Source organism: Bison bison, unplaced genomic scaffold (genome assembly GCF_000754665.1).
Source record: "Bison bison bison isolate TAMUID 2011002044 unplaced genomic scaffold, Bison_UMD1.0 scf7180017864328, whole genome shotgun sequence".
NCBI classification, from domain to species: Eukaryota; Metazoa; Chordata; class Mammalia; order Artiodactyla; family Bovidae; genus Bison; species Bison bison.
In genome coordinates this window covers 1,893,834-1,915,740 of record NW_011494900.1, presented here as the reverse complement: position 1 = coordinate 1,915,740, position 21,907 = coordinate 1,893,834, and the positions used below count along the sequence as shown (strand labels likewise).

Below are 21,907 nucleotides of genomic sequence, written 5' to 3'. Positions count from 1 at the left end.
ATCACTGCAGATGGTGATTTCAGCCATGAAATTAAAAGACGCTTACTCCTTGGAAGGAAAGTTATGACCAACCTAGATAGTATATTGAAAAGCAGAGATATTATTTTGCCAACAAAGGTCCGTCTAGTCAAGGCTATGGTTTTTCCAGTGGTCATGTATGGTTGTGAGAGTTGGACTGTGAAGAAAGCTGAGCGCCGAAGAATTGATGCTTTTGAACTGTGGTGCTAGAGAAGACTCTTGAGAGTCCCTTGGACTGCAAGGAGATCCAACCAGTCCATCCTAAAGGAGATCAATCCTGGGTGTTCATTGGAAGGACTGATGCTGAAGCTGGAACGCCAATATTTTGGCCACCTCATGCAAAGAACTGACTCATTGGAAAAGACCCTGATGCTGGGAGGGATTGGGGGCAGGAGGAGAACGGGACGACAGAGGATGAGATGGCTGGATGGCATCACTGACTCGATGGACGTGAGTTTGAGTGAGCTCCGGGAGTTGGTGATGGACAGGGAGGCCTGGTGTGCTATGATTCATGGGGTTGCAAAGAGTCGGACACAACTGAGCGACTGAACTGAACTGATGTGTTAGTTACCAGTTCTAGGAACAGTCAGCAAAGGTCAGTCAGCAAACAGGTCTGCTCTGAAGGAGCTTACCTATTAGTGCGTGAGAGACAGAAGGCAAACAAGCGTGAACAGTGCCAATCACACCTTCCTTTTATATGCCTTCCAGAGGCTGGACACAGGAAAAATCCACATCCTAGATGCCCTTATAGCTGGAGTTTCAGAGACGGATTTACATTTTCCAATCAGAAGAACTCTTGTGCTCCTTGCCACAAATTAGCTGTCAATCTGACTGCTATTTCTTTGTAGATAATCTGCCCCTTCTCTCTGGCTGTGTTGAGATCTATTTGTTTCTGTGATTTCTCTGGGAAATATCTGGATGTGGGTTTCTTCTACAAACATTTCCAGCTTGGAATTCACTGGACTTCTAGAATATGTCCTCTTCCCCATTCTCTCTATTCTTTTCTGGAATTCAAATTAGGAATGTGTTGCCATTTTGCTGGGAAGTCTTACCATATTTTAAGTGCACTGTATTTTACTATAAAACACAGCATAAAGCTAGATAATGGTCACTAATACTAGAGCAATCATTTTTATTCAAGATATTGCTTTAAACATTTTTAATTACTTTAAACATTTTAAATTAAGTATGATTATTCTTATATCTTGGAGAAGGAAATGGCAACCCACTCCAGTGTTCTTGCCTGGAGAATCCCAGGGATAGGGGAGCCTGATGGGCTGCTGTCTATGGGGTCCCACATAGGACTGAAGCGACTTAGCAGCAGCATTCTTATAGCTTAAGACTAAATTACTGGCACTAAAATATGTCAAAAACAAATTAGGTTTTTCTAATTGCTGATAAAATAAGATGAACCTGTATGCTCCTTCTAAGAAAGAACTAAGACCTGAAAAAGTAGTTTAAAAAATAATTTAACTAATTTTTATTCACACATCAATAAAGCCTGGCATTAACCAGCTTGACCACTATTTTTCTAAAATACCTTTCTATATTTATATCCTTAAGAATGGAAAACATAAAATTTTGCCTGTAGGAATAAATATAATAGGGGAAAACAAAATAAACTACTACAACTAGAAACAGACAACAAAGTTTGTTTTTCTTGATCTTCCAAATGCAAGCCTAATGCCCTACGAGAGAAGCGGCCCATCACACAAGAGATGCAGTGGGCTCCCCAGACACACGACAGTGCCTGGATCCTGCAGGGTCATCCCTGTGGAAACCTCCCTTGAAGATGTCAAGTCCAACCTTCTACCCAGACCGGAGTTCTACAATTCACAATTCACAATCCAGAGGGTCCACCTCTCTGGATTTCTTCCACTCTTGTGGAAGTCCCTTCTACTATGAGTGAATGCAGTTTAAAAACACTGAGCTAGTGATCATTTGCTTCCACTGAACTAACACCATTCTTCTAAAGCTCTTTATAAAGCCATCAAAATTGATTTGACTCTGGACACAGCAAACAAAGACAAAAATATGGCTCAGGGACTTTATTATGGAAGTTGCAATAAACAGAAGAGTAGTTCACCTCCTTAACTATTCACACAGATAACAAGAACACTCCAGGTCTTACAGTGATCAACAGTTAAGCTTGAGCAATTATAGTTTGGGCTGTCACTTTCCCTTAACAGGTAGGAGAGCAAGCATGTGAATCAGAACATTTGGGGTGTTACGAAAACACACCAAACAGGTGACTTTAGTATAGCTTCCATAATAACAGTTCTAATAATTCAAAAAACTGTCTTTCACTAAAATTCATAGTAAACAATAGTAATAGCTAGTATTTATCGATCGATATTGATAAATATTTATTTAGTGTCTATGAGTGACTGAGCACACACGCATGTGCTAGGAATATTGCTGAATACTTACCTGGTATTATCTCACTTACTTCTAATACCAATCCAATGAGTACTTTTATTATTCCCATTTTACAGATGAGCCTTAAGGTCTTAACCATGAAGTCTGTACAGAGAGCTCCCAGGTTGCCTGTCTTTTCACCAGAAATCCAGTCCCGGCAACTGAAGGCCTATAGGACATTTCTACTGAGATATGTAATTTCACTCCAATTTCAGGTCTAAAGATTTAGCTGCTGTATCTTTTACCCCACTCTCTTCAAATCACCTTCTCTTCCTGGCTTTCCAACTATTATTCTTTCTGTTATTACCTGGGTTGAGAATTTCATCCTTCCCTCTTGCTGCAGTGCCTCCCCTGAAGTCTGATATATCCTGTCACCTTTCCTATAATCTTTCTCCTATCCATTCCTTTTTTTCCCTTTCCATCCTATTTCAGTCCCTCATCACTTATGTGCCTAATTTCCTAATGGATTCTTTTTGCTTTTACTATTTCTCCTCGATATGATCCATCCTGCATACCACCATCAGATTTATCTTTCTAAAATCATTTTGTTATTTTCCTTGTAATATCTTCCTGATAATAAAATGCAAGAGCTCTTCAGGGCTTACAGGGCAACGTGCAAACATCTCACTCTGACACTTATGGCACTTTACATTGCAGCACCCCAATCTACATTTCTCACACCTGCCTCTGTTCCTCTAATCAGATTTTCTCTTTGAGAAGGGCTCACTCATCCAAAACACTCACTCCCACCCCCACCGACAGTAAGGTAAATGCGCAAGAGTGTACCACCCTACCCTGCCTCATCCAGGCCCTGGAGTGTCATCTCTTCTCTCACTGGCAATCTGTAGGAACCCTTTAAGGTTCAACATCCAGCCTAAGTAGCACTTTGTCTGGGATGCTTCCCAATCATTCTGGTCCTTAGTACTGGACACACTCTGAACTCCTCTACAGGACCAGAACCCCATGAATTACTCTGTCATTCATCAACATACAATATGCTTATTACATGACTAGCTATATTTTCAATCTGTATGTCCAATGCTTTGTATGTATGTATGTATGCATGTATTCTATCTTATATATTTGAATACAAACGCACATATATAAAAGTCTCATTTCACCTATCAAAGCCTTTGGAGCAGATTGGTGGCCTACAGTAAGCAGGCAAATACAAAATTTTCTTAGTGAAAGTCTACTTACTGGACTGAAGTTACCTGAAGTCAAAAGGTACAAAACAACACTAATAAAAGACTGATTTATTCTCACATGAAAATCATATCTGGCCTAGAGAAAAGTCAAGGATCAAATACAAAATATACATCAAACTAAAAATTTCCTTCAAAAGTGATAATATCAATAAAGACTGAAATCAGGGTCTTGTCTAGCAATAAAAACTTTTTACTTGCCACAAGACAGAAGTCTTCCCAAAAGTAAGACTGGATCGTCTTGTTCCGTGTCACTTTAACTTTCCTGTGCCTTTATAACTTGTCTGTAATGAAGGAAGTGAACAGGTTGATCTGACAAATCTCTTTCATCTCTAAGGATTGTTGGAATTAAAAAAGAAAAGAAACTTTTTTGATTAAACATACCAAATTTTCTCTGCAAAGTGGCTAACGACAAGTGGAAAATGGAAAGGGATCAATCACCTAGTCAGTGACTCATTTTCAACTCTTATAACTACCCAGCTGGGGAATTTCTTCTCCCTCTGGCGACAGCTAGTGTCAGACCCATGACTCAGACTGGAACTGGCCCATCTGGGCTGGAACTACGTTCAAGGTCATTTCATCCATTCCTCTGTTTCTCAGCTTGACTGTAGATTTAAATCTGGGCTATGATTACAGGGTTCAATTTTGGGTTTGTGTTTCTTCTGGTTCCTCAAGAAGAGACATCTAGTCACCTGATATTGATTGATATTTGACACTTTAATAGTCAAAATCTCAGTATTTCCACACAATCAGAAATATTACTTGGAGGGGTCTTTGAGGTCATCCAGGGTGAGGAAAAAGCAAAGTCTAATTTTTAGACAATTTGTAGACAAAGTGGGTAGAATAGCCATGTGAGACCCTCACCACACTAATAAATGTTTCTTTTATGGCTGGCTTCATACATATGATTTCAAAGTCATGGTGGTTAAGTGGTCAGTGAGAGCGTAAATAAAAATATGCTACCCACAAATGCTAGGTAACGAGCTAAAACTAAAGTAAACAACTGCAGTGGGCCATCCCATATGCAAGCTGGTGAGGCCCATAAATCACCAGGATGGGGATCAAGATTTCAAAGGCACACTCTGAGCTCCTCTGCCCAGGCCTGTTGATTCCAGCTCCAGCTGCATTGGGTTACCTACATGGCAGCATATAAAGTTCACCTTTTAAGTGTAAAAATAGTTCCCATTCCAACTAAAGATAGGTCACAGTACCTATTATGGGTGTGCCCCATATTCTGCACTTGACATAAGTTGGCATTTAAATTCCCATAACCATCCTGTGAGATAAGATTTTTGTGAATCCCAATTTACAGAGAAAGCAGAGGCTCAGAGAAGTAGAAGCAGTTTAAGCATCTGAGGTCACCACTCTAGCGTGGGGTGCATTCATATCCTGAAGAGGAATTGCTAAGCTCACTGGAATGTGGGAGATTTAAAGCTGAATCAACATAAAGGTTCACATTTGTCATCAGCTATTCTGCTCCACTTTTCTCTTGGCATCTAATAATTCATCACTATAGTAGGGCATCAACCCCACTCTCTCCTCACGCTGTTCCAGCTTGTCCTTTGGCTTCCCCACCTCCTCAATCCCAGGCTCCTCAGGGGATGGCCCAGCTCTTGGATGTGACAACCCATCCATGCTGCTACTACTGGGCCAAGACTCGAGGAGGCAACAGGTGAAGATGACACCAGCTACTGGTGCTAAAAGAGACTTGCGCCTCCTGAAATACACTAGGTCTATAAATCTCCCCTCTCCAGCCCGCCCTCCCCTCCTGCCCTATCCCCACAGCTGACTGTCCTCTCTTAAAACACTCACACTGCATGCTGGCCGTCCCCTGGGATTTCTTTTTCCCTCCAAGGCTGTCCCAATGGTTTACTGCAACCAGATTTCAGCATATGAGCCCTGAGGTGGGAAGTGGGTATGATCGTGAAGCCAAGGACAGCCCTGCTCCTAGCTCAGCCCAGTCAGAGCACTCCTACCACCCACCCTCTTCCACCTCTCACTGTCTAACATGTCTTTCCACTTTTCTTTCCTCCAATCTTCACTCTATCTGGAGCCTAGCTTCCTTTCTCATTTCGCTCCAATAAGAAAACAAATCTCCAAGGCAACTCCATAGACACAGGTTATTAAAAAAAAAATCCTGACACCTGCTCACACATTCCCAGAATACATTCTATACATTTTCTATCTGCCACCACTCTCCTTACTATAATCGTCCCAACCAATTCTATATCCCCCAAATCTCCTGCCAACTCAGAATGTCAGATCTGCTTTAGTCACTTGGTCTTCTCATCCACGGACCCTAGCATCTTTCAGTTTACATCTGTGACCTGTTCACTACCTGCCTGCGAGCTGACTCCTAGCCTAAAAGCCAGCCAGCCCACCATCATACTCTTCTTAGGATAGGAGCTAAGAAGGTCCTTTCCACACCTGTCCCAACAGGACACAGAAAAAGAAAACCAGAATCAGCTGTACAATAGCATTCCCGTCTGGGGATGGTATTTTGCTAAAACGGCTCTTGCTGTTTTGGAATTGAGTGCTCACTAAATAAGTAAAGTTATTAGTACATACTTTGAAAAGGCAGCTTGAGAACAAATGTTGTTTTCCTATCTCCCAGCCTTTTCCCCAGATGTTATATTCTTAGAAAAATTATCTTTACATCTATGAAGTAGCATATGGATCTTGGACAAGTTTAACTGAGCATCAGTTTTTCATCTTTAAAAATGGGACAAATTATTTTGACACATAGGGTACTATTTCTGGGACTAAGTTAGAAATGTAAGGTTTGATGGACAAGTCAACATCAGGATCATGTCTTACATCAGGTAATAAGGCACATACTGATGTTTCCTGATCAGTGTAATCAAAGACTATTTATATGTACCAAACACAGCAAATGGATAATATCAAAATGTTTGAAAATAAGGCTGAAGTAATTCTTCCATTGAATTCTTCGTTGGAGAGAACAAATTCCTCTCCTTTAGGGACTGAATATTCAGTCTGTAATGATGTAACGACGCTTCTTTTTTGGCTCTTCGACTATATACCCTTTATCATTTTCCTGCTCTCTAACACACCTAGAAAAAATAAACTGTTGTTGTCATTCAGTAGCTCAGTCATGTCTGAGTCTGAGACTCTGAACTGCAGCACACCAGGCTTCCCTGTCCTTCACCATTCCCTGAGTTTGCTCAAACTCATGTCCGTTGAGTCAACGAAGCCATCCAACCGTCTCATCCTGTCGTCCCCTTCTCCTCCTGCCCTCAATCTTTCCCGGCATCAGCATTTTTTCCAATGAGTCGGCTCTTTGCATCTGGTGGCCAAAGTATTGGAGCTTCAGCTTCAGCATTAGTCCTTCCAATAACTATTCAGGGTTGATTTGTTTAGGATTGACTGGTTTGATCTCCCTGCAGTCCAAGGGACTCTCAAGAGTCTTCTCCAACATCACAGGTCAAAAGCAACAATTCTTCAGGGCTCAGCCTTCTTTATGGTCCAACTGTCACATCTGTACATGACGACTGGAAAAACCACAGATTTGATTAAATGGACCTTTGTCAGCAAAGTGATGTTTCTGTTTTTTAATATGCTGTCTAGGTTTGTCATAGCTTCTCTTCCAAGGAGCAAGAATCTTAATTTCGTGGCTGCAATGACCGTCCTCAGTAACCTTGGAGCCCAAGGCAATAAAATCTGTCACTGTTTCCACTTTTTCCCCATCTATTTGCTATGAAGTGCTGGGACAGGATGCCATGATTTTAGTTTTCTGAATGTTAAGTTTTAAGCCAGTTTTTTCTCTTTCCTCTTTTACCTTCATCAAGAGGCTGTTTAGTTCCTCTTCACTTTCTGCCACAAGGGTGGTGTCATCTGCATATCTGAGGTTATTGGTATTTCTCCCAGCAATCTTGATTCCAGCTTGTGCTTCATCCAGCCCAGCATTTCACATGATGTATTCTGCATTTAAGTTAAATAATCAGGGTGACTGTATATAGCCTTGGATGTACTCCTTTCCCAGTTTTGAACCGGTCTGTTGTTCCACGTCTGGCTCTAACTGTTGCTTCCTGTCCTGCATACAGGTTTCGCAGGAGGCAGATAAGGTGATCTGGTATTCCCATTTCTTTAAGACTTTTCCACAGTTTGCTCTGATCCACACAGTCAAAGGCTTTAGCGTAGTCAATGACGCAAGTAGATGTTTTTCTGGAATTCCCGTGCTTTTTCTGAGTCAGTGGACGTTGCCAATTTGATCTCTGGTTCCTCTGCCTTTTCTAAATCCAGCTTGTACATCTGGAAGTTCTTGGTTCACATACTGTTGAAGCCTAGCTTGAAGGATTTTGAGCATTACCTTGCTAGCACGTGAAAATTAAGAAGCAAGCCTAAACAGTATCTTCCAGGAGAAAGTACACTAATCCTTCCTGATGTGTATTAAAGAAATAAGAATACCTCTAGTAAAAAAACATTGCTTGAAGCCCAACTATCACTTACCCTTATAGAGAGCTAAGAAACCATAGTGAGAATATAAGATTAAGAAAACAAAGAGCAGAAATTCAACATGTATATCAAAGATCATTTTAATCAGTTTCACTCTTATCAGAGTGTACTATTGAAACTGATTTTAAATATTCAAAACAAAGTGTAAGAGGACCAGTGATAACTGAAAAAAATAAGTAAATAAAGGAAAGGGGCAAGCTGGCAAATTTCTATCCAATACCTAATCTTAAAAAAATAAATAAATAAAAGTTCAAGATTTTCTCTTAAGTCTATCTAAATTTTTATATACTCAACAAATTTACAGCTTTTTTCAACCTTTGCAGTCTTGAACCTCTTTTATTAAACAAGGGTTCCTTACAAATAGTGAAATGACACACAAATATTTAAAGCACCCATGAAAGCATTTGCACCTCTTTATTAAAAACTATTAAAGCCCATTCCTAAATTCTTGCAACAAAGGCATTATAGTTAAAGTTGCAGTTATTTTTCTGAAGCTTGAAAAAGACACCTAGCAAATATAGAATAGAATCTTTTTTTGTCAAAGAATATTATTTTTCTAAAACTTGAACTTGATGTAAAGGCATAAACAATGAAAAGTCGCCTTACTAAGAAATGCTCTTTTCTTTGTAATTCTGTGTAGTTCAGTATAATTTATAATTCTTTAGATATACACATGATAATTTTATTTGTATATGATTCTTTAAAAAAATAATTTTCCACTGTAATGAAACAGCTGTTCTTTCCTTCTAATGTGTATGGATTGGAATGATCAGGTAAAATTAGGAGACTTAGCACAAGGAAAATACTTTGATATATCCTCTCAAAATATTTTGGACAGCATCATTTAAGACGTCTTTATTCATATTTCGGTCTAAAACAAAGACAAAGAGACCAAAACACTGCTATGCCAACAATGGAAAGCAGCCTTAAAAATCAGCCAGTTATTTTTTGAAATGAAGAAGACAGACATCAGCCTGGACTTACTCCACGACATCAGCCTCATCTCTGCCTGGTTGCTATGGACACATCCCTGTCAGGCCTGTGCCTGCTACTCTCCAGGCCTGTTTATGACAGGCTGAGAAGTTTCCTATTATGGTGCCTATGTCTGCAAGCACACTGCTTGCCAGCAATAAATGCCAGAGGCTGCCACCATGGGGATTACAGTGCAGCAGACCAGAGAGGCTGCCGGGAACCCAACAGCCTGGGTTCCCAGCTGCCTGGGTAAATCTGCACAGTATACTCCCCAACAGGCAAAAACCCAACAAGCACACCCTTTCTTCTCAGGCTGGCAGGGACAGAATTCAGATGTGCGTGCACGCTAAGTCACTTCAGTCGTGTCCGACTCTTTGTGACCCCGTGGACTGTAGCTCATCTGGCTTCTCTGTGCATGGGATTCTCCAGGCAAGGATACTGGAGTGGGTTGCCGTTTTCTCCTCCAGGGGATCTTCCCAAACTAGGGATTGAACCCACACCTCTCACGTCTCCTGCACTGGCAGGCAGGTTCTTTACCACTAGCACCATCTGGGAAGCCTAATATTCAAAGCCAGATATGTCATTTTTACTGGGAACAAACCTATAATAAGAATGGTATTGCTACAACAGATACAGAGAAGAGAGAAGAGCTTAAGGCCATCACTATGACTTGTATGGCTTTTACCTTATAGTATTAATACCAACTTTTAATTTAAATGAGATGAGACTAAACTCACTATAAACTATGCTATAATTTCGGAGGAGCATGACGGACTGAGATTTTTTATTGGGAAATGATCAGGACTCTCAACAACAGAAAAACCACTTTCCTACAAGGCATCAACTATCCTGTACAGACTCTAAGGCTGTAATCCAAAGTGGAGAATGGCATTTACATTAACCAATGCCACACATACACTACGAATTTATATGACCAACTACAAAATAATACATTGACACTCACTAGGTTTGGGCTTAAAGCCATACAGAACTCATCAGTACTCCTAGTGGCTGGGTAGAAAACTCATTGGTTATATACTTGAAGAGTTAACTGAAGCCATATGCTTATCAGAAACATGGCTTGTATTCCACTAACACATTCAAAGGAAAAGAAAAAATGTACCTCCCTCCTGCAATTTATGAAAACAAGCTGAGATAAAGACTGCGTACAAAACTGCAAACGACAGTGAACTACATAAGGAGTCAAGAAACTCTAACTACCCAGGTAGAGGTGGACGAGTTTGGGTCTCATTTTCCAACTGATATTAGGTAAGTCAGACAAACGATCACTTTCACCTCCTTTATTTCTTTATTTTTTATATTTATTTGGCTGTGCTGGGTCTCAGCTGCAGCATGCAGGACCCAGTTCCCTGACCAGGAATCAAACCCGAGCCCCTTGCACCAGGAGAGGAGAATGCTAGACACTGGACCACCAAGGAAGTCCCCACTTCTGCCTCTTTTAGTTCTAACACATACGGCTTGAGTCTGAGATGAATAATACTAACTATGATCCTTTGAAATGCTGACCACGCTAAATACTACCAAAACCATCAAAACACTAAGTGGAAGGCAGAAACAGAGTATTTTTACATTTTATTTCTATTAATTCCACTCAAGTGATAATTAGAAAAATTATGATAAATTTCTTCAATTATCTGAGTAAGTGTTCAGTAACTCCCTTGCAAAGACTCTGACGACCAGTAAAACTGAAGCTAAATAAAGGAAGAATTTTTATCGTCTAAAGCTTTAGGGCTTAGATGAGTAAAAATAAACTTAGTCCTTGAGATTGATTAGTGAAGATTCCTACAGCACTGAGAACCAAAACCATTTAATGGTGCTTTTCAAGAATCACCACCAGAATACCATTCAGACAATTCACCCAATGTTTACTGAGCATCTGTCTAGCACAGTTTTGTGTCCCATGTAGTGGGGACTGGAAAATGAATAAGACTAACAACCTAATGTATCATGTGATGGAAAGAAAACAAAGAATTATTGTACAGAGAGTTAACAGAACTACAAATAAAGTCCCACAGAAGATCAAAGGGAAAAGACATTATACCCAGTTAGGAGTCGCTGGGATGGGAGATAGGCTTCCTTGGTGGTTCAGACGGTAAAGAATCTTCCTGCAATACAGGAAACCCAGGCTCAACCCCTGGGTTGTGAGGATCCCCTGGAGAAGGGAATGGCAACCTACCCCAGTATTCTTGCCTAGAGAATCCCATGGACAGAGGAGTCTGACAGGCTACATACAGTCCATGGGGTTGCAAAGAGGTGGACAAAACTAAGCGACTAACAGTTTTTTTTTTTCAGGATGGGAGATATGGGGAAAGATAGGACAGAAAGGACTTCATGCTGCTGCTGCTGCTGTGAAGTCACGTCAGTCGTGTCTGACTCTGTGCGACCCCATATACGGCAGCCCACCAGGCTCCCCCATCCCTGGGATTCTCCAGGCAAGAACACTGGAGTGGGATGCCATTTCCTTCTCCAATGCATGAAAGTGAAAAGTGAAAGTGAAGTCGCTCAGTCATGTCCAACTCTTAGCGACCCCATGGACTGCAGCCCATCAGGCTCCTCCATCCATGGGATTTTCCAGGCAAGACTACTGGAGTAGGGTGCCATTGCCTTCTTTGGAAAGGACTTCATAGAGGAGATTAATATTCCAGATAGACCCTACAGGACAGTTTGTTTGATAACTCTTTTTTATTTCAGAAAAGTTCTTTTTTACAGAAAAACTATGAAGATAAGTACAGAGAGTTCCCATATGTCCCACACCCAGTTTCTCCAGTTACTAATATCTTACTATAGGGCACATTTGTCCTAATTACTAAACCAATACTGATACATTTTTATTAATAAAAGTGCACACAGATTTCCATAGCTTTCACTGAATATTCCTTTCTGTTCCAGGATTCCATCCAGGACACATTACATTTAATCATCATGTCTCCTTCGGCTCCTTTTGGCTGTGACAGTTTCTCAGATTTTCCTTGTTTTTGATGACTTTCACATAGTCTCAAGGAGTTACTGGTCAGGTATTTTGTAGACTGTCCCTCAACTAAGAACTAGCTGATGTTCTTCTCATGTTTAGAGTGGGGTTATATGATTTTTTGTAGGAAACACCAATGTTAGTACCATTTTCATCAGATCATATCAAGGGCATCAACTATAACTTGACTTATCAGAACTGCTGTCCGCTTTGATCACTGGGTGAGGAAGTGTGTATTTGTCAAGTTTTTCTACAGTAGAGGTGCTGTTCCCTTTTTCCACATTGTGCTTTTCTGGAAGGAGGTCAGTATGCCCAGCCCACAGTTAAGCCCACAGTGAGGAGTTATGCTTTTTCTCCTTGAGAGCAGAGTATCTACATAAATTATTTGGATGGTGGATTTGTCTCTTCTCCCTCATTTAATTACTTATTCAATAAATTGTATCAGTATGAACTCATAGATATTTGTTTTATACCCTGGGTTATCATCCCAGTTTCTCAATCAAGTAATTCCAGCTGGGAACTGGGAGCTTTTTCAGTTTGCTCTTGTGTCCCTTTGTCGTGCTCCCATCAACACTTCTTTGAGTACCTCCTTATTTTCTGGCACTACACATGCGCCAGCTTGACTTCCTGTGCCAGTTCCAGAATCAGCTACTTCTCCGCAGAGTCCTGCTACCTTCTGCTGGAGAAGGGTATTAGAAACCAAGATGAGGCTGCTAGATGTGTTCAGTGCCCCTGGGGTGCCACTGCTTTAGGCTTTCTCAGCTGACAGAGCAAGGAAATGTTTGCATATACTAGATGGTTAAGTTGCTAAGACCCTAGAAAGCTATGTCCTGAATATATTATTCTTAACATCAAATATTAAAATAAGAGATTCTGTGACTGGGTTACTTTCAGTCTCATTCAGAGGAATGACAGGGTGCATCAATTTACGAAAAAAAATCACTGGACTATTGTCCACTGTTTTAGGTATTTCTGCTAGAAAACAGCTTAGAGTTTTAGGTATTCTGAGATAAAACCTCAGGCCATTTGGATGGGCTATACTATAAAATTACACAAAGAAACAGAAGGTAAACTCCACTGAAAAGTAATTGATAGAAGAGCAAATGAAACATTCCAATAGTCCTATGTGGTTCACAACATCATTAGGCTACCATTCTCTCTCAAAAGCTCACTGGAAGCTTAAGTATCAGGATCACAAACAAACACCTTCTCTAACCCTTACCCCACGAAAGAAGAAAAGATAGATGATATTCCTTTATAGAAGGATATAAAGGACTCAACATTACTAAGCACCCACTATGTTCCTGACTCTTGTCTAGATAACTCTCATCTTTCAATTCATGGAATCATCACAGCAACTATTTAACAGATGAGGAAACTGAATCATAAAGGTAAATTGTCCCATTTAAATTTAGTAAAAGACAGAGACTGAATCTAACCATGGCAATCTGACTATGGGAGAGCGCTCTAAATCCAGAGACCATTCTGTCTGAAATCTGGCATTTTCTCCTCTAGTGGGGAGATCTCATTAATGACAGAGAAGAAAAACCAAGGTTGTTTAAAACAGACATATCTTTCTAAGCAAAAATGACTCCCCAAATGGTTCTTACTGCCAATTTAGACTAGTATAACCAAAAGTATGCCTGTTGTCTGTAATGCAGTGTGGATGAAACTTTCTCATTTTGTTACAAATTAATTTCAATGTACATTAAAAACAATTATAACTAGAACATCAAATCCATGATTTTATGTAATTCTTTGCTTAAGATGAGGCACTCTTGTGGACACTTACCTTTTAAAAATAAATGCTTTAAATAAAAATATTTAACATACATAACATACATACCTAACATAACATAGTTATGAATGTACACAGCAAGTCTGAGAACACTAACTCCAAATCTACTACAGAACAAAAGTCACATTTTTCTTTTAAGAAATATTATGTTCTTATATTAGGAGTATTTGACATATAGCTTTTCTTAATCTCTCCTTTCCAATACAGTTGAGGGATAGAATAAATTACATGTAATTTATTGAGCACCCAATATACAGTATTCACCAAACTGAATTTTCTATATATCTGATGGTCTTAACACTCTTTCAATTTTATTTTCCCCTTTTATTATATCCATTTAGAAATGAAGAAATTGAAATTCAGAGAAGCGAGGCATGTTGCTCAAAATACTAGGTAGAATGCAGCAGAGCCGGAATCTGAAACCAAGCCTGCCTGACAAAAAACATCTATGTCCTTTCTACTCTACAAAGTTGCCATAAGCACTGGTGTATAACTCAGGAGAAGTGTAAATGCCATTCATCCTCATCACACATAAAGTAGAGCAAAATAAGAACAAAAATCCCAGGACATTAATAATAACAACAACAAAATACTTCACTAAAGATGAAGTATTTTCCTAAGTGTAAAGGATAATAAAGTTAACACCATTGCAGTTGGTAATCTAATTTAACTAATTTCACAATGAACAAAGCAGAAATGTTTGTTTTAAGCAAATACGAAGGCTCACTACTCATCTCAATCCTTGTTAGAGTAAACAAAAGAAAATGCTTTCTTAAAATGTCTTTTAAAACTAATGTGAGTATCAAAATGCAGGCAAGGCTACCCCTCTCTCTACTTCCCAGAAAGATCCCAGACTAATAGTGTCAATTCGACTATCACCACTAGTCAGGCACAGTATTACAACCCGGTAGAGAAAGCTATGCTGTCACAAAATAAAGCCGAGCTATCTGCAGTTTTAAAGTATTGATCTCTTTCTGGAAAAAGAGAAAATCATATTTTATAGAATATTGTATGGATTTAGTGGAAATCATTATCGGTGTTTCATATCTGCCATAATTATGTGTATCTTAAGGAATAGCTACAATCTATGATTATCACATAGTCACAGAGACAGCTATTCCTGTCAATATCACCAGAATCTTTTAAAATTGAGTAAAAACATTATTATCCTTGCTATTTAGGGGCAAATGTGCTTAATCTGGACTTCCCAGGTGGCACAAGAGATGTGGGTTTGATTCCTGCAACCCACTCCAGAATTCTTGCCTGGGAAATCCCACGGACAGGGGAAGCTGGCGGGCATGGGGTTGCAAAGAGCTGGACACAACTGAGCATGCAACCTTCTTCAACATGCTTAAACTATTCATATATTGGGAAAAGTACTATTTTATTTTGGTCAAGCCTTACATTTTGAAATTAAAAAAAAAAAGAAAAAGGACATGGTTCATAACACTCTGAGACAGAAGTTACCACTATCCTATAATTAAATCAAAAGTTTAATGACCGAAAGCAATTCTCAAGGAACAACTACTTTATTGAGTCACAAAATTAAAAGTTTTTGATAATTAATTATTTTAAGGATATTAAGCTTACTGCCATTAAATACCAATATAGGAGCCAAGTTGATGACAAAAGAGATAAATTAAGATTTACAGTAATCCTTACTGCTTTAAAGTTAACGTTAAGGGGTTAAAATTAAGGGCTTTACTATTTAATTAAACATAAAAATATCTGGTAAAAAGCACTTCCCTTCTTTCTATTATTACTTAAAAGCAAATAAAGTATTTTTTTAAACAGTGATCATAAAACAACCACTTCCAATTCTTCATGTTAACTTTAAGGCTCTGTATGTAAACTACATAAATCTTGGCCAAATCTACTTTTATAAAGTAGATGGAAAAGCAGTGAGCAAACTTAAAGCATCAGTAAGTTGAGTATCTTTATTTATGAATGATATTTTCTTTTCTAAAAATTTAGAGTTTTCCTTTAAGTATGTTGATTAACTCTTAACTCTTACATGACTATGTCAATAAGTTTTTAATATTTTAAAGAAAATTACTGTTATTTGCTCTTTGCTCTTCACAAAATTAAAATGCCTTTTCCAACTTTTTGCTTTCTTCTCAACAAAATTAAGCATTTATATCTTTCCTGAGCCATCTTATACTCAGGTAATGCTGAAAAATCTTAAGATTTAGCCATTTCTTGTGAACATTCTATAGTATTCATTCCAGCATCACTTTTGCCAGAAGAAAATACATCAGCAATCACAGAAAGCTATAGTATATGTTACATATGCATTGACTATTAAAAATCAGCAGGGGGAGTAGACAGCAAAAATACTAGGAAAAAGCATCCCAGAAAAGCAATTTAATTTGTAGGCAACAGAAACATGATAGAGATCTTTGTTAAAACCAGACAAAATAAATTCCATAAAGAAGTCATATCCACATTTGCAAAGCTGGCCTACATATGCCTGAAACGAACAACAACAACAAAAATCCTTAAGTCTTTTAGAAGGACACCTGACTCGTAACTTCAAAACAGACTTTCAGTTTGAAGCATTTTGTGTGTGTGTGTGTGTGTGTGTGTGTCTCTGTGTGTTTCTTTCTGACTCTTTGCGACCCCATGGATTATAATCTGCCAGGCTCCTCTGTTTATGGAATTTTCCAGGCACAAATACTGGAGTGGGTTGCCATTTCTTATTCCAGGGGATGTTCCCCACCCAGGGATGGAGTCCACATCTCCTGCATTTAGCAGGTGGATTCTTTACCACTGAGCCACCAGGGAAGCCCCTTGAAGTATACGGGCTTCAAGCAAGTAGGTTCCAGTAACGCCAAGCCTCAGAACTGCCCCAAATTTAGAGAAGAGGACCAATTCATTTTTATAGTGATATATTTGGTGGTGTCGGGGCGGGGGGCGTTTAAGATGATTTTATTTTCCCCTTCAAATATCACCACACTTACATTGAAGGTCTGGTGAAATGTGCATTGTTAGGTCACAAGAGGATACAGTTCCGAAGCGTAACTTTTGATGCTTAGATTCCTGGCCTACCCTCCTCACAGCCTCAATTTACTTTCCATGAGAAAAAGATAACCAAAAATCCTGTGAAACTATTTGGCCTTTGTTAAAAAGTCTTAAAAGTTACTTTAGCTTTGCAAAATATTTACAAAGGATGGAAATATACCTACCAATCCCACATCATGTTTAATATTTTCTAAAAATTAATAAGTGCTGTATTTTCATTTTTCAAATAAAATAGGAAAAATATTTAGCTCTTCTGTTTCCAATTCTGTAGCTGAAATTTAAGAAAAGATTAAGCTTTTAATTAGAACTTCAAAATGTTTATGCCTATATTATGCTAAAGAAAGTATAAACACTTTTTTGTAATATAGAAATGTGTGCTATAGACAGAACTGGATTATAAAAATTAAGAACTGGATTATAAAAACTGTGAAACTTAAAATACCAAGCACAGATTACAACTGAATGGTTAAAAAAAAAGTTTAGCCAAGTACGCAATGAATCAAGTTGAACCTAAACCTTCAATAATACTAATAACAACAGGTATAGTACATGTCAGACATTATTAGCTAGCTATTTTATACATATTTTTTCGAACTCTGACCTTTCAAAACAAGTATCATTGTGCTCATCTTATGCTAAGGAAACCAGCTAAAAATGTTTGTCATTTCTCTAATGTAACTCAGGTTGTAAGGAATAAAACTGTGATTCAACTTCCAGATTTGTCTGCCACCAAAGCTTTGAGACATCACCAAAACCTCTCTTAACTCAAGGAAATCTGTACAAATCTCAGGCAGATTAATGTGCTTATGAGAGTAAACGCTGTCAATTTAACCACTCAAATTAAATGCCATCTGGAGTATCTCACCCCTATTTGGTACAAGTATCCTACACATATTACAGCCAACTTTGGCATTGGCCAAGAACTCCATAATTTTCCTGTCTCAACACTATCGATAAGCATTACACACATTACAATCCCAATCCGGAAATACATCTAGTTGCTTCTGAAGCATCCCTTAAAAACTGCTAATAGTTCAGATTCCTTCTGTTCAGATTTTTTAAAATAAGAATCCATTAACCCAATTTGTTAAATGAGTCTGACGAATCAATTTCCTCCTTCCTCACACCCAAATCCACTTTCATAGTAAATATTTTCTCCAAATAATCACTTAAAAATCGTGATTTCTTACTAGTATTTTATTGTGTTATTTTAATCAATTAGGGCACTTTTTTTAAAGCTTCAAAAAGAGAAGAAAACAAAGAAAAATATTATGACTTTTCAAAGACAACACTGGTTGGTTCAAATAAGTACATGTAGAAAGAAAGGATGATAATAAGACTAGTAACCGAAAGCAATGTTTCAGACTTATTCATTCACACTCAAGAGATACTCGACAACCTAGTGGACGTGTGACACAAGTTGTCACATTTCCAGTTCAGACTTAGACTTGGTATCACTCCTGGGGACCTTTAGATCAGCTGCTCCAACTCAGTTTACAGCTCATGTGGATGTGACTTATTCGTGCCCTTGTTACCAGGCTGAAGGATAACTTTACAACCTTTACCGAGAGCTTTTTCTTTCTATGCTAATCCGTTTTCATCTATAAAAAGTCACAGGAGCTTAGCACTTATTTAGAAATGAATGAGTTAAGGAAAAAAAAAAAAAGATGAATGGCTTAGACATGAAAAGTTTAATCAACAGCTTCAGCTGAGTTGAATTTTTTTAATGTTAAAAATAAGGATCATGTCAACACAAGACTTAAACACAGCTAGAATGACTGCATTTTGAAATAAGTTCACCTCCTACATTAAATCTGTAAATTAACTCAAAGTCTACTTGAGGGGCCTTCACAATAAAAAAAAAAAGAGAAAAGAAAAAAATCCTTGCCTTACTTGGTGCCTTTAAAAGAAAAAAAAAATCATTTTGACCTCAAATTTTACTTTTTCATTTTAAAGTACAGATAAATTAATTACTTGTCAACTGAAGTCACTTACATGATTAGATTTCATGTTCATTTTTAAATTCAAACAGAGGTCTCATCATTAAGAGTATAGATTTTGGGGGAAAGTAATTACAGCTGCTGAGGTTCATTGCGCTGAAAAAGCACAGTCAAATCATCTTGAAAATATAAGCAAAGGCTTGAGCATCTTTTGGTGTCTTCTGGCTTCTCCTTTCACTATACAGAATTAACCAGGGAAGAGAATAAGAACTCAGGCCCATTACACAATGGTCCCATTCAGCCTTCAGGACACGAGATCCTTAGCATATGTCAACTGCCATTATGAACCAAATTATGAAAGAACAACCTATATATTATAAAATGAATCAATGAACTAAGAATTTATTAGCTAGATGAGAACAATGGCCCCTGATGCCAAGGCAGAGAGTAAGAGTAATAACCTGTCATTTTGATGAGGAATCACACCAAATTTAGAAATGAGGCTTAAATGACCAAAAAAAAAAAAGATACAGATTTGATCATTGGTGTGCTTATGGGTAGGTCAGTGTGCTTACGGGTAAGTTAGTGCCTATAGATAGTGACTGGGGAGTCCTTTTTATTTTGTTTATCTGAAGCTAAACTTTCAGTTAAAAATCCTGCTGTCTATGTAAGCGCTGTCAAGAGATAAGACCATCAAGCAGGTGATACGCTATAGTTTTTTAAACTGCATGAGAGAAAAACAGGTGGGATGAAAACTATAGTCAACTAAAAAAAAAAAAAGCATAGCTCTTTGAAAAATATGTGCAAGTAGATAAGCAGTAAAATGGCATAACTTTCCTGACCTTGCAAATAGGTGGGCCAAAACATTTAAATATTTTTAAGGGGCAACTGTTATTAACTGCCACATGAAGTTATTAGTCCTTACTGGCTAAATCCTTTAGGCATCTGCATCCAACAGGCCCATGCCTCCCAGCCCCTGAGCCAAACAATCATTAAAAACATAGATAATCCCAATTATTTCCTTACATAACTAAAGATTTTTAAAAAATAATAATAGGAACTCCAAAAAAAATACACCAAAATGGACAACACTGTACCTTGATTTAAGGCTGTAGCAGGTGGAAGGTTGCTTCTCAGCCCCCTGAACTCCACCATCCACCAAGACCAGCACCTTGACACATATGGCACAAATGCCCCCATTGAATCATCTCTGTAAATAACCTCAGAAAACTGGACTCTCCCTCCAAGATCTACAGTAACAATGACAGTGACCATAACCTTAACTTTGACGTCCCCTGTGGACACATACGGCCAAGCGAAACTACAAAGGCTCAGTTCTTACAGGGTACCCTGACCCTGACACTTAGATAAATGTGGGTTAAGGTTCCAAGTTCACTGAACTCTTCTGAGTGTGAGCGCGGTAGGTGGTGACATTCAAGGTATTGCACTGACCTCCAGCAACTCTTACTTCCCACTGAGAATGCGAAGAATACCCTAAAACATGGATTGCCAGTAGACAGGATTTCGTTTCTGCTGCAAGGGCAAAGTGCCACCTAGAAGTACCCCTCCAAACACACACACACACACACACACACACACACACACACAGACGTGAGCGCTGTGTCTTGCGGGTATTGCAATCAAAACTATATCAAAGTTGCTTTTGTAAAATGTTTAATTTCTCCAGAGTGAATGGATGAGAGAAGGAGGGCACAGACAGCACCAGAAATCTTCTTCCAAAGGAGCCAAAATGCAGTGTGTGTGTGACAAACCTCTGTATATTTCCCGGGGTCACGGGGACTGGTGGCTTCACCAGCGTGGGAATCAGCAGCCTAGGGGACTCGGTGAGAACCGAGCCGGGGCTTACCTTATTGGAGGCCATCTCACTGACGGAGTGCCTGGTCTGTAGGGTCTCTAGCTGGTCCAGACACCAGTCCAGCTCCTCCAGGGTCTCGCTGGCCAGTTTCTGGTAGGCCTCCTCTGCGAAGAGATAGGGAAAGGGGGACTCAGTTCTCAAGCGCTTCACGGGGCCGCCGGCGAGTTCAAAGGGAGCCATCCTGCCGTACCCCGCCATGCTCGGATGCCCGGTGCCCGCACATGAGGGCTGCTTCTTCATATTGCCGAGCCGGGCACCGCGAGGGGGGCCGGGGCTCTGCTAGCGGGGCGGCGGGCCTCGGGTACGCACGCCCTCTCCAGCTTGGCGTCTCCGTTCGGCGTCCTGGGAAGGCGCGCCAAGTGCGCCAAGCCAACTTTTACATGGACCAGAACCCCCACGACGCGACTTTGAAAAAGTCCTGGTGCCGGAGGATGGCGAAGGGGGGTGGCGCGCGCGCCCAGGAGCCCGCCCAGCGGAGGGAGCGTCTGGTCCCCGGCGCGATCTGCGCGGCGACCGGCCCCGAGCCGCAGCCCCGCGCCCGCCCCTCCTGCCAAGCCTTCTCTCAAAGCGAATGAATCAGCCGCGGCCGGCTGCGCGGCCACCACGTTTCCTGTTTTCTTTCTCAACTCCTCCGGCGGCGGGCGCAGCGCGGCTCCATCGCCGCAGCTTTCCGGGAACACTCCCCCTGCGCCCCCCAGGCCCGCGGCGCAGCCCGGCCCCTCCTCGACTCACGCCTAGATCGCCCGGGCCACGGCCCGCCCGGGCCCCTTGTCGCCCCGCCGCTTCGCCGCCGCATCACCCCGCGCGGTCCCGCGCTGCTCGCTCCGAGGAGCGGGCGTGAGCGTGTGTTTCCGTGGGGCTACCGGGGACCCGTGCGACGGGAGTGGCGGAAAACCCGGCGTGGAGAACCCGCCACCAGCTCGCCCGCCGCCTAGGGTCGCGCCCGCGCGCGCGCGGCCGCGCACCTGGCCCACGGGGACCCCGCACGCCCAGCCGAGCTCAGCCCGTCCGAGTCGCCCCTAACCTCCGCGTCTCCACCATCCTGCAAGTTTTCCCCGGAGAACCCGACGGGTCGCACAAGCTGGGTTATTTAGGACGCGCGCAATCAGTTTCCGTGGGTTTGGATTTTAGGGTTTCTGAGAGTTTAGGATTTACCTACTTGAAGAGGACAGGGTGGTTGTGGGAATTAAAAGT

The 21,907-nt window shown here is 40.4% G+C and overlaps 1 protein-coding gene across 12 annotated transcripts in view; it reads right to left on the bottom strand.

The window, feature by feature from the left end:
- PDE4D (phosphodiesterase 4D, cAMP-specific) overlaps positions 1–21,907 on the bottom strand; it is a 1,610,544-nt gene that overhangs the window by 36,564 nt on the left and 1,552,073 nt on the right. For 11 of the 12 annotated variants that reach the window (XM_010853473.1, XM_010853472.1, XM_010853471.1 and 8 more), the window contains one exon: positions 20,705–20,817. In XM_010853473.1, coding sequence (XP_010851775.1) covers positions 20,705–20,817 — 113 coding nt within the window. Of the gene's footprint in view, positions 1–20,704; positions 20,818–20,903; positions 21,217–21,907 lie in introns of those variants that run through there. The other variant, XM_010853482.1, reaches the window with a different exon arrangement.